Source organism: Pagrus pagrus (genome assembly GCF_965226575.1).
Source record: "Pagrus pagrus genome assembly, chromosome: 16".
Taxonomy (NCBI): domain Eukaryota; kingdom Metazoa; phylum Chordata; class Actinopteri; order Spariformes; family Sparidae; genus Pagrus; species Pagrus pagrus.
Genome location: NC_140200.1, coordinates 26,663,988 through 26,680,477, shown reverse-complemented (window position 1 = coordinate 26,680,477; position 16,490 = coordinate 26,663,988). Strand labels below are relative to the sequence as shown.

Sequence of the window (16,490 nt, the reverse complement as noted above, 5' to 3'; positions counted from 1 at the left end):
TCTTCTCGTCACGTTCAGGCACAAACTAACAGAATTCATAGCAGAATCCAATGACTCCAGGTGTTTATTCCTCCAGAATGTCTGGCTCTGCAGCCAACTCTCTCCTCCAGAGCTGGCCGGCTCTGATCAGCGGAGCAGCAGCTCTCCCCATGCAACACCTGGCAAACATCTTTTTGTTTTTGTTTTTTATGGCGAGACACTGAGCAGAAAAGATTACATTTGTGTTGAAAAGGCAAAATCATAGAATTGGAGCATAAACGCACAAGGCTAGTTAGCCAGGGAAGGTAGCTTTTTTTTTTATATCAGAAGACAAACACAAATTAAACTTCTATAAAATGATTTAGTGCAGGTGGCTTTTGATATGTAATATGTGAATTTCAGTGGATTCTTTGAATTGTTTGCAGGTGACGAGAATGATGACTCGTCTAAAGAGGATGAGGAGGAGCTGGATAAAAAGATGGGCGACCTGGGTGAAGGACAGACGGACACTCTGGATGAGAGAATGTGGGGGGATGATGAGGATGATGATGAGGAGGAAGGAAGTGACAAGGAGGAAGAGTCAGGCCAGGGCATGGACCAGGTACAGACCACAGAGTGACCACAGGGCTGACAAACAAACACATTTTAAAAAAAGAATTAAAGATCAGCTGTTTCCATGTATTGAGAAACATACCTATCAAATATTTCTTAGTGAATCTGATTTTAACCCCTCAGATGTCGCCTTTGTTGTGTCCTAATTTTGTGTCAACACTGGATTCTGTCAGGGTGAGTCCGAGCTGGTGGCTAAGGATGACAATTTGGATGCTGCAGACCCCAACAAAGACAAGAAAAACCAGGACAAAGATGAACAGATCAACAACGAGGAGAAAGAGAAAGTCAATGAACAAGGAGATGAGGTGATCTTTTTTTAAAAGAAGTGAAGAAAGTCACAGAAAGCCTTCCCTGCACACAGTCACTGAACTGTATTAATCATTAATTATTCATATTCCCTTCACTTTTTACTTTTCTCCTTTCAAATTTCATCCAGGATTACTGATGCATATTTCCATCATGTCACCAATTTCCATTAAATTTTATGGCTTTCCTGTTTCTCATCTGTGTTCCTGCTGTTCTCCAGAGGGAGTTTGATGAGAATGAAGTGGACCCCTACCACGGTCAGCAGGACAAGCGACCTGAGCCTGAGGCCATGGATCTGCCTGAGGATCTCAATCTGGACCAGGAGGATGAGGGTGGAGATGATGGAGATGACGGAGAGGGCGAGGGTGATGGTGAGACCTGCTGTTAATGTTCTGGAATATTCAAAGTGCATGTGAACTACTCTCATCCCGTTTTAAGTTCATGAACATAAATTCTTCATTGTAGTAGAAATGTCGTTAAAATGAGGGTCGGTTTGTTTTGGCATTCAAATGAGCTCTGTGCTCACTTCCACTCCCCCTGGCATTGTCCCTCCTCAGAGGAGAATCCGTTCGACATCGACGAGAAAGCAACAGCCCTGGATGAGAAGGAGGACGGACAGAAGGATGGAGATGAGGAGGAGAAGGGAGCAGAGGAGATGGAGCAGGAGCAGACGGACCAACCAGGAGAGGAGAACGGTCAGGAGCCCAAGACTGAAGAAGATGAGAGTGAGGGAGGAGGAGAGAACACAGAAGCAGACGAGGAATCTGCTGTGAAGGATGGAGAGGAGGAGGAGGAAAAAGAGGAGAGAGGACAGGAGGCAGGAAAAGACGAAGATCTGGCTATTCCAAATGACAAAGGAGAAAAACCAAAGGTATGTATGCCAAAGAACCACTATACCTTTAAACACAGGAGCTGTCCGCACACATAGTTTTATTGTGTCACTATTTGGACTTTTAATGCTTACAGGAGGAGGAGGACGAAGGAGCTGGTGACGATGAGGAGCAGCCAGAGTCTGCTGAGAGGAAGGAGCACAACACAGACGGTCAGACTGGAGAGCAGAACGTTCAGAGTGACACAGCTGTGGAGCTGGCAGGAGAGGCGTCAGAGAGAGACCAAGCTAAAGAGGTACTCCACTCATCAGTTAGTACTTCTTTACGAGGAGGGACACACCTTTTATACCCAGTCATGATACTCTCGCCTGCTACCTATGAACCTGTTTACCTGGGGAATGTTCCAAACAGTTGTTTTTGGAGAATTCCAAAACTTTCCCAGTCGTTTGTTGCCACTGTCCCAAGTTGGGGGTTGTTTCGAATTTAAGAGAACAAAACTCTGGAAATTACTCAGCAATCCTCATCAACAGGAAATGTGAAGATAGGTAATCAATTTTAATATTATATTGTATACAATATATTGTAATGTTTTCAACATTTCTATAAAGGGAGCCAGACCCATGCTGGAGGCAGTGTGGTAAACAAATGCTGAACAATTGGACTTGAATTTTATCTCCATAAAACGATGGTTGAAGAGATGCTAAATGGACTTGCATTTATATAGCGCTTTTCTATTGTACAGACTTAGCGGCACTGCATTGGGCTAATAGCTAAAGGTAACTATTAGTCAGCTGAAAAAAAAAAGGAATTTGAAAAATTACATTTCAAATGTAAAATGATAGTTTGAAAATGTAATATGAGTAAATGAAAAAGTAAAATTTTGAAACACAAAAGCTTAAATGTAAATGTTCAAAATGAAAGCTTAAATTGCAAAGATGAAACTGACAAGGGCCGTGAAAATAAGACAATGGACCCTATACTGTTGTGCAAATGAAAAGCACTTTGCTAGCATTGGTAAAGTACGCTTCTCCCAGTGAACTGTGGCCAGTTCCACCACTGTATATACTGTATATACTGTACATGTACCTCTTAAGATGGGACTCATTACATTGAAAGGTCCTGTTTCTGTGCAGTTATTGTCTTGGCCATGTCCACCAGTAAAATAAGGTGCTTTTGTATAAGCCATGAAGTTTCGATCAGATTTAGAACAAGCTATTAACAGATTTGCTTCAACTCTTTGATGCAGAATGTCACCTTCACTCTCCTATGAACACTGTTTTTCACACTGAAAGCCATTCAGATTCAACTCAGGCAGTTGAAGATTGTTCTTAATTAAAATGACGAGCACCAAAATATTCATCATATTCATCATCCACCCTCAAATTGTCCCCATAAGAAGATGAAATATCAAACATTTCCATTGTTCTGGTTTGTTAGGAGCATGGGAGCGGAGCCGCTGATGCCAGCCAATCAGAGGGCCACCAGTCGAAGCTGACAGCGAGAATGGCTTCACAGATGCAGACTCAGAACAAGACTGAGGTACGACGCGCCTCAGAAAATCTACACCTGTTCCTCCCTTTTTTCCCCAGTTCATCTTATCACTCTGTTTGAACTTTCTGTACCGTTCCAGAGCTTCAAAAGGAAACCTGGTCAGGCAGACAACGAGCGGTCGACCGGCGACTACAATGAACGTGTTAACAAGCGTCTGCGTACAGTGGAGAGCAGCAAGGATTGTACTGACGACAGCAGGCAGAGTGACGCCCAGCAGGAGTCAGACCTGTATGAGCACATCAAACAGGGAGAGACAGCCTATGACACACAGACATATGGTCAGTAATCACCTCCATACACACATAACACTCCCAGTGGCATTCAGTAACAGTTTGATGTGAGTGTTTAGCAGTGAGTCACAGCAGTTGTTGAAGTCAAGAAAATGTCATATTTACTGGTCTTTGCTGCATCCTGCCGTTTCCAGACGTCGCCAGTGCAGACCAGCAGAAAGCAGCAGGGCCTCAGCAGGACCAGGATGAAGACCAGAACGATGAGGATGTAGCCATGGAAACGGAGAACCAGGAAGAGGACCTTCAGGCTGCTGAGGTCCAGGAGCTGAAGCCTGAGCAGCTGGACTCTACCAAGGCCTCCCAGAAAGGTGACCCATTCCTTCTCATCCTGCTCTGAGGACTCAGTAGCTTCATTAAACAGACAGTGTTTGTTCTTGAATTGCACTTAGAATAGATAACATTTAAAAATGCAATCAGAAGTCCATGTTGTGGTTTTGTGAAACCTGCACATCCCCTGACTTCCCCGTCTTGTGCAGGTGTTGACAGTGGAGAGATGGAGGTGCAGAATCAGGGAGAGGAGGAGGAGGAGGAGAGGTGGAAGGACCGACTAAATCTCAGAGAAGAGGAGCGAGCAGAGAGAAGCACAGAATCCACAATCCACACAGTTCCTGAGCTGCTGCTGGACACCATGCAGGTAGAGACAAACCTCCTGTTCATTACTTACTTATTTGCACTCAGTACTCTGTCTGATTCAAATATGCTCTGGTCAAAGGACTGAGACACTTTTGTTTCGCTGCTGCTGTGAACTCTGTCAGAGAATTCTTAAATTGCATTGAGTTATCAAAGTCAGACCTCAACGCTGTGTGTGCGCATGTGTGTGTGCGTGTGTGTGTGTGTTTGCAGAAAGCAGAGAGAGATCCAGAGGAGATCAGGAGGGAGATGGAGCTGCAGTTGGAGGCCTGGCACAAACTGCCTCCAGGAACTCAGGAGGAGGTGAGTCTGACTCCAAATGACTCTCCTTCCACTGTTTACTAAGAGAGTGAAACACTGTATTATACTGGTTTATATATAACACATGTAATTGCTGTTTCAAGAACCTGAGCACAAAAGCTATTTTTGACGGAAGCGGACCGTAGCTGTGTCAGGCTGCACAGAGCTAATCGAGCCAGACAGGAAATCAGACAGTGGAAGGGCATAGCACAGCCGGCCAATTTACAAATTCAAACAAACTGTGCAGACACTGGATCTGCAGCACAACAAAGTCTTAAATATTACACTTAAAACAGACAAACAACGGAGCGATTTACAAGGTCATTTATTTGTCATTACACAACACAGGGTTGCATCACAAATCATGCTACACAAATTACAGAATGCATATCAGTTATTCATATACAAACATACATAAACACGTAGGAGTACGTAAGCAGCAGCAACATGATGATGATAATGTGGTCGGCATCTTCATATCAAAAGGTCCACATCTGGGTAACACCGTTTATAACATCGATGTTTGGTGCTCACACAGTCAAAGTTAATGGACAGAGTCCACCTCTCCTCGTCCAGCTGCAGTCCTGTGCTCAGCACAGTCTACCTGTCGACTACAACAGCTTGATCCGAGATGTTGTGGTGGAGACAGGTCTCTGTGGGCACAACAGTCTCTGATTACACATTGTTCTGCAGCCTGAGCCCCATTCTGTCCATTTCCTTTTCCTGTGACCAGACATTAGCCAGGAGCAGCCTTAAACCAAGCTGGATTAGCATGGCTCCTACTCTGACTCTCTTCCTACCTGGGGCAGTCCAAATGGTCAGATTGGACGGTCAAAAGACCCCATGGGCTGTGATGGTCTCACAGTCTGCTGCTCTTAATCCAAAACACCCACTTTCTTCTCTAATGATGATCACAGTGTTTCTGTCATGGTCAGTATGTGTTTCAGCAATAAAGCTGAAAAAATGACAGTGATAAAAACAAAAATGGAGCATAATTTGGGGGAGCTACCAGCTGGCATGACACACTACTCCTGAAACACTCCCAGTGGGATATGAAGCCATGTTGAGAGTGGAGCAAAACATCATCGCACACACCCAATAACAGAGACCTGCCCGGTGGAATCGAGGTGTTGGCCCTCTCACTGTGGTTAAAGGAGAAGTAGGCAGCTGGTTTCAGAGAAAAGTTTGTAAATTGATCCCCGAAAATGGAGGGGGTGCAAGATGTTAAAACTAAACAAATTTAAACTGTCACCACAAACAGAGGATTTTTATATAAGGCTGCATATTAATCGGTATATTCTATAATCACTCAAAATCAGCAGGGAGAGGTGTGTGGAAACAGCTGGCTGTAGTTTGCAGGGCTCTCTCTCTCTCTGTCCTTCACCTCCCTGTCATTTCCTTCCTGTATGTGGATCGCTACAATGTGAAGGAAATGGACAGTGCTTTCTATGGTTGTAAATAGAAAATTTGGCTCAAGAGCCTGTGAAACTGAACTAAGTGATGTGACATTTTCTGTCTATCAAGCAATCTCCTCCGCTCCCCTTCATACTTAAGATGTTGCACCTGCACACACACACCCTCATTTAACCATATGCACCATACCAGCTTCAGGCACCACTGAGTGACCTGACATCTCCCTCCAAAAAAAGCAAAGAAGCAATTTATGAGTAACTTCAATGGGAAATAAAAGAAAAGCTGGCGAACACAGTGGAGCAGTTAGCAGCTCAAGAGGCAGATGCTTCCCTCAGGAGTTGGTAAAGACAGAAACAGAGCTGAAGGAGACAGAATACTGGACTTCCATTCATCAGGTGGACACAACTTCAGATGAGCGATCATGTTGCTCCATTACAGCTGGATGTGCATGAGAATGGAAAAGCCGGTGGGGCGGATCAGAGGTGTGTTGATCTGATGGTGTTCACAGTCTGACAGCTAAAAGGGTCCTGGACTCATCAAATAAAAGACAAATGTCCCACGTCCCTTCGTCACATTTCTGCCTGAAAAACATCGTCTGTCCCCGGCAAAAACCTTTAACTCACCAAGTGTTTGTCTCCTTCACTATTGTGTTGTTGTAGTTACTGTCTTGAAAAAAATACAGTAGCGACTGTCAGCCCTCCCGACCGAGACTTATGTAATTATGTAATTTAGAGCGAAAAACGACACTTTCCAGGATGTTTGGTGGGTCAGGTTCTCAATCACAACACATTATAACAGCACCCATATGATTGTAAACAGTCAGCGGGTACATGTTTAGATTAACAGGACACCAGGGGAAACACGTTGAAAAAAACACACAGACGTCCTCATCATGACGTGTACCGTCACCATATCAAGAGTCTTACTATGTCGTTCAGACTGTGTGAGGTCCAGGTTGTAACTCTTGACCGATGTGTTCCAGGAGAGTGCAGCAGCCTCCATGTGGCACCAGTACCAGAGTCTGACCTCAGCTCTCTCCCAGCAGCTGTGTGAGCAGCTTCGCCTCATCCTGGAGCCCACGCAGGCCGCCAAACTCAAGTCAGCACCAACACACTCACTACATCATGCGTTCTATTGGAAAGGTTAAATCATTGTTATGTTGTTAATGATGTGTGTGATGTTCCACAGAGGTGATTACCGCACAGGGAAGCGTCTGAACATGAGGAAGGTGATCCCCTACATTGCCAGTCAGTTCAGGAAAGACAAGATCTGGCTGAGGAGAACCAAGCCCAGCAAGAGGGAGTACCAGATCTGTCTGGCTGTGGACGACTCCTCCAGCATGGTGGACAACCACTCCAAACAGGTCAGAGAGCCCGGTTATGTAACCTGACATGCTAAGCCTAATGATTACATGAAGTAAAGTGGGGTTGAATGTGTCTAAATAAACTACTGCTGTGTTTGTGTGTGGTGCAGCTGGCTTTTGAATCCCTGGCAGTGATAATCAACGCTCTCACACTGCTGGAGGTGGGACAGGTGTCTGTGTGCAGGTAAGGTTACACATGTTCAGTGTGATGCAGTAAAGATAGAGAAGAACTTATTGTGCAGCCAGATAACAAACATCTAGACCTCAGAACAAAACTAAACACACAGTACAAGTAGGAAATGAAATGCACTGAAATATACAGTTTGTGGTGTGACTGCGTATGCTTGAAGCGAACCTTTAACGCCTGCTTGTGTGCAGTTTTGGCGAGCAGGTGCAGCTGCTCCACCCCTTCCAGCAGCAGTTCAATGATGAGTCGGGAGCTCGGATCCTCAGACTCTGTCAGTTCCAACAGAAGAAGACCAGAATAGCACAGGTGGGGATTCTGTTGTACTGCTCCTTTTATTCCTGACTTGTATTGAAAATAATACATTTAGTTTTACTTAGAAGATTCTGGCTTTAAAAGGGTTGTGAATAACATATTTTGAAATCAATTTGCGATGTCTGGGCTTCCGTAGACTTTGATTATGCCATATGGAGCCATTTTATGTTTTGTTTTGTGTTTGTTTTTTTTACCTAATCCAACGCTGTTTTGCTGTAATTTTGTGTAATACAAAACTTCACCTGACTTTCTATCAGCATTGGGGTGAAGAGATGATGAATTTTGCATTTTTGGGTGAACTGTTCCTTTAAGGATCAAGGGTGGCCCACCTGTAAATGGATCTGTCTGTTGTTTCTCCAGAAGGTTTTACAGTCAGTTAACAATAATGCAGTTTGTTTTTATAGCACTTCTCAAAACCAACAATATAAAGTCCTTTATGAGACGGATACATCACATTACATACGGAAAACATCAATTCCATTTAATAAAGAGAACAGTGATGCTGCAAATAATGAATTAAAAACATTTAATGCTGTAAATTCAAATGACAGGAAGGCAGTCCATTATGTCAACAACACTTCGGTATACAAAGTTTGTGGCATTTAAAAATGTTTCTTCTTTTTATTCATTTTGTTTTCCTTTTCTTATTTCTTGATCTGAATTTAATGTTATAATGCTCGAGCTACCGATTGGCTTGCAATGAAAGATCTCTCTCTCTCTCTCTCTCTCTTCCTGTAGTTTTTGGAGACTTCCACAAAAATGTTTCTAGCAGCACGACAGCAGATTCCTGGATCTATAAACTCAGGTAATGATTCAAGCTGTGTAGTTCACGGACACCGTGTTACTGAGTCTGGGTAGCAGAAGTCAAATTTGTTGCCTCTCACTCTCACATTGGGCTGTCTGCAAGCCAAGCTGGTCAGCACAGTTCACAGAACACTGAAATAGAGCGAGAGCTAGTAAATCTCTGCTATGACTGGGGAGATTGTTCAGTAAGGTCAGTACCACTTCAGATACGTTACTTTGCTGAGTATAAACACATTTTTTCTCCAGCATATGGTTTATGTTTATGTGTCATACTGTCAGTTAAGTTCAGCATTCAGTACTGAAATTCTTTACATTTTCCAGCAGGTGGTGTAAAAACATTTTGTTCAATGCTCAAAAAATATTGATATGAAGGAGGAGTAGGGCCACTGTGACAAATGTATTTGACTTCTGGTTTGTGAGTTTAAGTCTGAATCCTAACTTTTTTTTTTTTTTAAACACTTTATTTGTAATTTTCCAATTACCGTATAAGACAATCATATTCTCTGTTTTACAAATAACCATAGAAAAACAATCCCAACAAAGACAAACCAAACCCAAAATCAACCTGACAAACTTGTCACAGACAACGGACAGACAAAAAAAAAAAAAAAACACAAAAAACAAGTGCACCTAACATTCCTTATCACAGGACTGTCCACGGGCAGGTGTAAACGTTCAGAGTTCCCGTTCCAGACCTGGTAAATTGTTCACATAAGTTATTAGAGGGTCCCAGGTTTTGTAAATTCCGTTGATGGAACCGTTGAGGGTACATCTGATCTTTTCCAGCTTAACGTTCTGCATAACGTCCCTAATCCAGTGGTGGTGTGATGGAGGAGTAACAGCCTTCCATTTAAATAAAATCAAGCGTCTATCTAATAAGGAGGAAAAGGCGATGTCCCTCTGTAAATGAACAGGGGGAACAGATCCCATTGGATCAGAAAACCAACCAAAAACAGCAACCAGGGGAGAAGGTGAGATGTTATAAGAGTAAGCATTAAAGTCACTTAGTGTGTGTTTCCAACAAAGTTTAATGGTTATGAGGTCCAAAATGTATACATTTGTGTGAAAGACACATCTACTCACTACTCATGCTCAAGTGCGCCCCCTCAAAATTAGTATTTTTTAAAGTCAGAATTCTGAACTTTCTGGTCTGGAACCACTACATTCACTGACCTCCAGCGGTTTAAATTCTCACCTTAATATTGTAAATAGAAGTTTCCTCCAGAGTGTATCAGTACACCATGTTGTCACTGCTGGATGTTGAAAGACTTGGCTCATGCAGACAAATCAATTTTAAGTGTGTTGACCAGCTGCATCTTATGATGTTACTCCACTGTTTGTCTGACCTGACCTCTCTCCACAGAAACAGCCCAGCTGCTGGTCATCGTGTCTGATGGCAGGGGGTTGTTCCTGGAGGGGAAGGAGCGGGTGATGGCAGCTGTGCGTGCAGCACGCAGTGCAAATGTGTTCATCATCTTCGTGGTGCTTGACAACCCCAACTCGCGGGTAAGTAAAGAAAAACTTGACCTTAATATTCTCTAAATCTCCAGACACAATGTGTAAGTAAACCATGGTGCTGTGCTGCAGGACTCCATACTGGACATCAAGGTGCCCATATTCAAAGGGCCGGGCGAACTGCCAGAGATCCGCTCCTACATGGAAGAGTTCCCCTTCCCCTTCTACGTCATCCTGCGAGATGTCAACGCCCTGCCGGAGACCCTGAGCGACGCACTCAGACAGTGGTTTGAGCTCGTCACGGCAGCCGACCAGTAGACCAATGAGAAGCCATCTTTGGGGATGGGATGGGAGGAGTGGGCAGCAACCAACTGCACAATGCCGCTCTGCTGCTAGCCTCTCAGCCACAACAAAAGGACTAAGAAAAAAAAAGACGGATTGCCGCTGTACATGTGCCTTTATTTTTCTTATTTTTACTGTAGATTTTAGTAGAGTTTGATAGAAACCTTTGTTGTTGTGTCCTTGTTATCAGGGGAATTCTCCATTTCTTTTGTAATGTAACAAGAATTGCTTTAAATTGCACGTCTGAGATGAAACCATAGAAACAAAAATGTGATTCCCTTGCGTGTGAAACACCTCAGTGAAGAGTCAGTAAATACCTCTGTCCCCGTTGTACAATAGCCCCAGAATCATGTTTGTGTGGATGTTTTAGTCAGTGTTACCAAGGTCATCAAGTCATTTATCCTCAATGTGAACACAACAACAGATGCTCAGAGCTGACAGAGCTGAGTTGTTGGATCGTGTTGTGACAGAACCCTTCCTGACGTTGTGACCTAACAGTAGCATGTTAGTGTGGTCATGACTGACATTCAGAAGAACTTCATAATGTGCCTTGGAGAGAAAAACAGTATTGCATCTCACTTCACACCTGATGGAGCTGTCGGGGTGATGGATCAGAAGCTCACTCACACCTCTGTCGGGATTTTTAGAAATTCAGCTCTCATGCACTTTGAAGCACAGGGACTGCAGATTTGATAAATGCCCCAGTAAAACCCATTTTAGTGGTTTAAAGACACATATCTGCTGTGTTCATCTTATATCCATACTGCTAAATCAGAGCTCTGAACTGAGATTGTTAGGAGTAGGTGTTGAAATGTACATTGAAATGTTTATTATCACCTCTGTGTTTTGTAACGTGGACTTTCATGTACGCAGGCGGTCATATTTATGAGGTTGTTTCTTCATTGCATCCATGTGTTAAACTAAGAAATGAATGATCCTGACAATAAACCGTTTACAAGGTTGCTCCGTCTGTGCTTGTGCTCATCTTTTTATTTCAGCAGACATTTTGATTTGACTTTGCAAGAAAATCTCTAAACTATTAAACGGGTCATTTGTAAGATATGGCCAGAATTTTTGTTCAAAGGACCCATATTATGAAAAACTCACTTTTTCTGGGATTTGGGGTGTTATTTGGGGCTATGGTGCTGCCACACACATAAAAACTTTGAAAAAAGACCATCAGTGCTTTTTTGAGTGAGATACAGATTTCTGATGGTGTCTTGCCTGCAGTTTCCAGATGAGCGAGTCAAATTCGTCATTGGTCACCGACGTCATTGACCGATCATTTGAATATTCCCACCCACAGTGTCTCCACCCACCAGGTACAGCATTACCGTCTCAGAGATCCGCCATTACGCTATCGAAAGCACCATGTCGAAGTGCAACAAGAAGTGTTCTGTTGTTGGTTGTAAAAATCAACACAAGTGCCTATACTCTGTCCCAGCTACAGAAGAACAGAAGAGACAGTTGTTGCGTTTCATTTTTAACAACAACGTGCCGGCTACGGTTCCTGTAAGTCTTTTTGTGTTTGCTAACCACTTCACATCGGACTGCTTCAGTAACGAGGGTCAGTCCCAACCATACAGGACCCAGAAACTGCACCCGAGCCACAGGTGAGTGTCACCACGTTTTGATAGTGCCATGGCGAAATTAAAATTGCCTTTTATTTACACCGAACAAGTTCCAATACTCAATTTTTACTGTACAGTAACATCACTTTGGCCCATAAGTTCTGACAATGGTTGGTACAGTTGACCTCCCACCCTGACAACCCCCTCACTCATTATCAAACAATTTTACTGTATCAGTTTGGAGAAATTAAGCCTAGAAGTTGTCTTTTTTTCTTGTTTTGGACCAGAAAAGCGCTAATACTCCATTTTTACTGTACAATAACATCACTTCAATTAATCAATTAGTCAATTAAATTAATTGATTAATTGATTAATTAATCAATTAATTAGTCATTTTTTAGTTATTTTTTAATTTTTTGTATTTTTTATATTTTCCAAGGCTACTTGGCTAAAGTGACATGGGAATTTGAAATTTGTATATCAATTACAACTTAAATGTGTTTATGTGGGTTAGGGAAAATATTTGTGCTGGACTGCATAGCTTAATTGGCTGGGCTGTAGCTATTAGTTTGGGTTAACTGGGACACGCAGTTAGCTTATGCAGGTGTGCACAATAGGTTATCTTTTATATATTTTATTCAGTGCAAATGCCAGAATAAGGCATTGTGTTAATAGGTTACTGGACGGAGTAATATTATATGATATTTTACTGTCACGGAGCCCCTCAGGTGACATTGTGTAAAAATAAATAAATTAATTTTTTTAAAAAGCGCTATCATCTCCTAGCCACGCATTACCTATCTCATGGCCACTTAATAATTATTATTGTTAGTTTTAATCAGATGTCGATAGATGGCTCGGTATTACGTACTTTTACATCCTGTAGGTCAGAGGTCTTCAACAGGGGGGTCACCAAATTTTTGGTTATTTAGACAATTTTCTCAAAATTATGTTACACAATTATGTTCAAAATAAAAATGTCAAGAACAGCATGTCTGCATGATTATCATGCAATCGACAGACACTGATGATACTGGCATTGGTATCAGTTAACAAGGTCTGTTTATATATGGCAGTGGCACTGCCCCCTATTCACTTTTCCTGTACATGTTTAAAATAAAAAACATTAATATGAACCTGTGTATTATTTGAATAGCTTAGTATGGAATGCACAATAGCAAGGTGCGTTTATACCTGGCACTGGGCCCAGTTATTATAAAACACAGCTTTTTAACATTATACAGTATGGGGTCCCTGCTCCATCTCTCCATCAGTTTCGGGGACCTTGGCCTGAAAAATGTTGGAGACCCCTGCGGTAGGTCTCGACACCCGGCTAAAGGATCTTCCCCTCTCCCTGTGGCCACATATGTAACCAGTGAACACACTACAACTTCTGTTTCTTATTTCTTGGGGTCAGTGGTCACAGAACTAATCAAACCAGGCTGGTTATGTTGATTTGTGATGGATCAGTGGTCCTCCTACAGTCACTTTCAGTAAATTTCTGTGATTTTGCAATTTTCCTTGTAGTGCCTCCAAACATTACAAGTTTGCAATGCATGTTTTTGGACTGATGACACAAGCATCAACGATGAGGAAACTGGATGAACTTGTCATCAGTACCAACATGGTATTCTCCAGTTCCCACAGTGGAGAAAATGTTGACAAGCATTTCAGAAGCATCCAAATGCTGCTCACCAAGGGAGGACCATGTCCTGAGGACTCTTCAATCATAAACCAGGACTATGAGATATCTTTCTCTTTACTGCAACTGTTACATTCTTGGTTCGGATGTAACTTTTGGCTGTTCCTTACTCAGAAATTTGAAACTTCAGACATATTTGACTTTTTAAATTGAAGCATTAAAGCTCTTAGCACGTGGCGACAGATAGGCTGCAGGTAATAAACAGGTGTGAACAGTCCCAAACCGAAACGTGTATGATACAGGTGGTCTGAAAATAGCAGGCTGCACCTGCCCTGCACGCTTTATTATTTCTGAAAAAGTCTTACATTTTTGTATAATTTTCTCTTAGAACGACGTGGGGCCGACACCCTTTCAACAACATTTTGAAGAGGTGATTGGGAGGGAAGACCTGGACAAGGAAGGTGATGAAAACAACTACTGCTGTCCTACTTTCATCCCTACCTTGATGCGGTACTTTCTTCCTCAGGCTGCCCTGTGGTGTGGATTACTTCTAGGTGAGTCCTGTTTAATTGTGATATAGATATATAGATATATATCTATATATATATATATATATATATATAATAAAGCTGAACATCTGACAAGATAAACCAAATGAATGAAGAAATTTACCTTTGTTTTGAATGTTATCTATATGTCTAACCCTAGAATTACACCCAGGATAACCAAACCCAGGGTATAATGGAAAAGAGCCAATGGGATCTTAAACAGATACGGTTCCAGCGTAAAAAAATTACACGGCTCGATGACTTGTAGATACCTACAAAGTCACTCTCAAGGCCCTATTGAGGGAGTATGCAGACTCTAAAAGGAGAAAGAAGAAGGTAAGAAGTTAATATATTGATCATAAATACTTTAATGACTTGAAATTTATACATTTGTGATTGTGCACTTCCCATTGCCATCTACATTTCTAATAAAAGTAACCCCACCTAAATGAAATGCTTAGAGTAAAAATTCATATGCAAGATCATTTCCATTCCAAGTCACACGCAGAATAACTTTGAACTTTTTTGATTGTTAAATGTAATGTGATGTGACATGGAACATTGCAATAATGCGCTTCAGAGATACTATTAAATTAATTTGACATTGACAGTATTATTTTGATTAACTTTAGACGCATCGGGTTGATGTGGAACGTTGGAAAAGTAGAGTCCAAAAAAAAAAAGAGGGGTTTATGTGTCAAAGCTGTCTAAGCCTTTTGTCTTCAAACTGAAGAATGAGGCAAGTGTTTCTGAGAGATCTGAATGCCATAAGTGGAAAGTACAGAATTATCTGGTGTGTCTGTTTATTTTAGAGAACATTGAACAGAAAACCATCGGAAGATCGTTCTCCATCTCAGGTAATTTGTTGAGGCAAAAACTTATAAAAGCATCTTGTGAGATGATTAATTACAATCGATTGCAAAATGTACTTTAAAGATTATGAGGCGTGTGGTGGTGGTGGTGGTCTCCTCTCGCCGTCCGGCTCTTCGCTGGGGTCCCCCGCCTTCTTCCTCCCTCTGCACGCTGCTGCTTAAAAAGGAATCTATCCCCTGCGCTCGCCACCACCTGTGGCTCGTTGCGCTGATTGCTGCCGGGACGAGTCTGTGCAGTTCAATGTCAGTTCAGAAATGAAAACTCTTCATGCAGTTCAACATCAACTCCAACTGAAATGATCAAAATACTGCAAACAAGGTAACATGCAACATTTCATAAACGTAACGAACACTAATGTAAACAAATTAACACAACATGCAAATCCTACAAACTGACCCCGTCACACTTACGTCTGGGTTGGCATCAGAGACTGGTAGGCATACAAAAAACGTCATCCTAGGGCACTCAACACAGTAGCAGTTGTAGCATCAATGTGGCAGCCTTTTGGACAAAGCATCCGCCAAGACATTTTCTACACCCTTGATATGACAGATGTCCAAATTGTATGGCGGAAGGAAGAGACACCATCTCATAAGTCACTGATTTGGATTTTGCAGGGAATGTAGGAAGGTCAGGGGGTTGTGATCAGTATAAACCACTAGAGGCTCCACTCCACCCCCCACATAAACCTCAAAGTTCTGCAAGGCCCAGATTAAAGCCAACACCTCCTTCTCCACAATGGAATAATTCAACTGATGGGAATTGAACTTGCGTGAAAAGAAACAGACTGGCTTGCCAACGCCAACATCCCCAGTTTGCAACAGTACTGCCCCAGCACTTATCTTGCTAGCATCCACCTGCAACTTAAACGGCTTTCCTAAACTGGGAGCAGCCAAAACAGTGGCAGAAGAAATCAAGGCCTTGACTTCTTCAAATGCGTGCTGACATGGTGGAGTCAAACTTCTACATTTTTGTCGGTATGCCTCTGGTACCAGCTCGTACACTTTTAAAACTGCAGTTTTAACCACTTCATAATTTTCACTATCAGCCATACTCAAAGCAGAAAACACTTCCTGGGCTTTGTGTGTGGCACTCCCTTTAACATTATTCTACCAGTGTCACTTAAACCAAAAATGCTGACTGGTAACACTGCAAGCACCCCAACATACACAGAGGTACTTTTCTCCCCACAGTGCATTCTACTTACCAAAAGGAGCCAACTGCTGAAAAAAAAAAAAAAGCTCAGGGTTGTAACAAGATAGGAAGTCACACACACAAAAAGTTCCAAATCAAAAGGATTTATGTAACTTATATGATATGAATGCACTCAGTGTGTATAAGTGTAAGCTATGGCGATGAGGTAGAGGCTGCCCAGCAAGAGAGCACACTCTGGGTGAGTTGCTCTTTTATAGGCTTGGCTCCTCCCTTCCTCAGGTGCAGCCGTTTGTCCGACGACCCACCATGACTCCTACAGAGCAGAGC

At 42.4% G+C, this 16,490-nt stretch overlaps 1 protein-coding gene across 2 annotated transcripts in view; it reads left to right on the top strand.

The window, feature by feature from the left end:
• Nucleotides 1–11,336, top strand: part of mdn1 (midasin AAA ATPase 1) — a 63,241-nt gene extending 51,905 nt beyond the window's left edge. For both annotated transcript variants that reach the window (XM_084376886.1, XM_084376885.1), the window contains 17 exons: nucleotides 405–580; nucleotides 765–896; nucleotides 1,118–1,268; nucleotides 1,455–1,768; nucleotides 1,864–2,022; nucleotides 3,165–3,266; nucleotides 3,358–3,556; nucleotides 3,703–3,876; nucleotides 4,045–4,202; nucleotides 4,412–4,501; nucleotides 6,894–7,009; nucleotides 7,100–7,274; nucleotides 7,385–7,458; nucleotides 7,653–7,767; nucleotides 8,512–8,578; nucleotides 9,941–10,083; nucleotides 10,165–11,336. In XM_084376886.1, coding sequence (XP_084233012.1) covers nucleotides 405–580; nucleotides 765–896; nucleotides 1,118–1,268; nucleotides 1,455–1,768; nucleotides 1,864–2,022; nucleotides 3,165–3,266; nucleotides 3,358–3,556; nucleotides 3,703–3,876; nucleotides 4,045–4,202; nucleotides 4,412–4,501; nucleotides 6,894–7,009; nucleotides 7,100–7,274; nucleotides 7,385–7,458; nucleotides 7,653–7,767; nucleotides 8,512–8,578; nucleotides 9,941–10,083; nucleotides 10,165–10,350 — 2,531 coding nt within the window. In that variant the 3' untranslated portion in view covers nucleotides 10,351–11,336. The remainder of the gene's footprint in view (nucleotides 1–404; nucleotides 581–764; nucleotides 897–1,117; nucleotides 1,269–1,454; nucleotides 1,769–1,863; nucleotides 2,023–3,164; nucleotides 3,267–3,357; nucleotides 3,557–3,702; nucleotides 3,877–4,044; nucleotides 4,203–4,411; nucleotides 4,502–6,893; nucleotides 7,010–7,099; nucleotides 7,275–7,384; nucleotides 7,459–7,652; nucleotides 7,768–8,511; nucleotides 8,579–9,940; nucleotides 10,084–10,164) is intronic.
• Nucleotides 11,337–16,490: the final 5,154 nt, after the last annotated feature.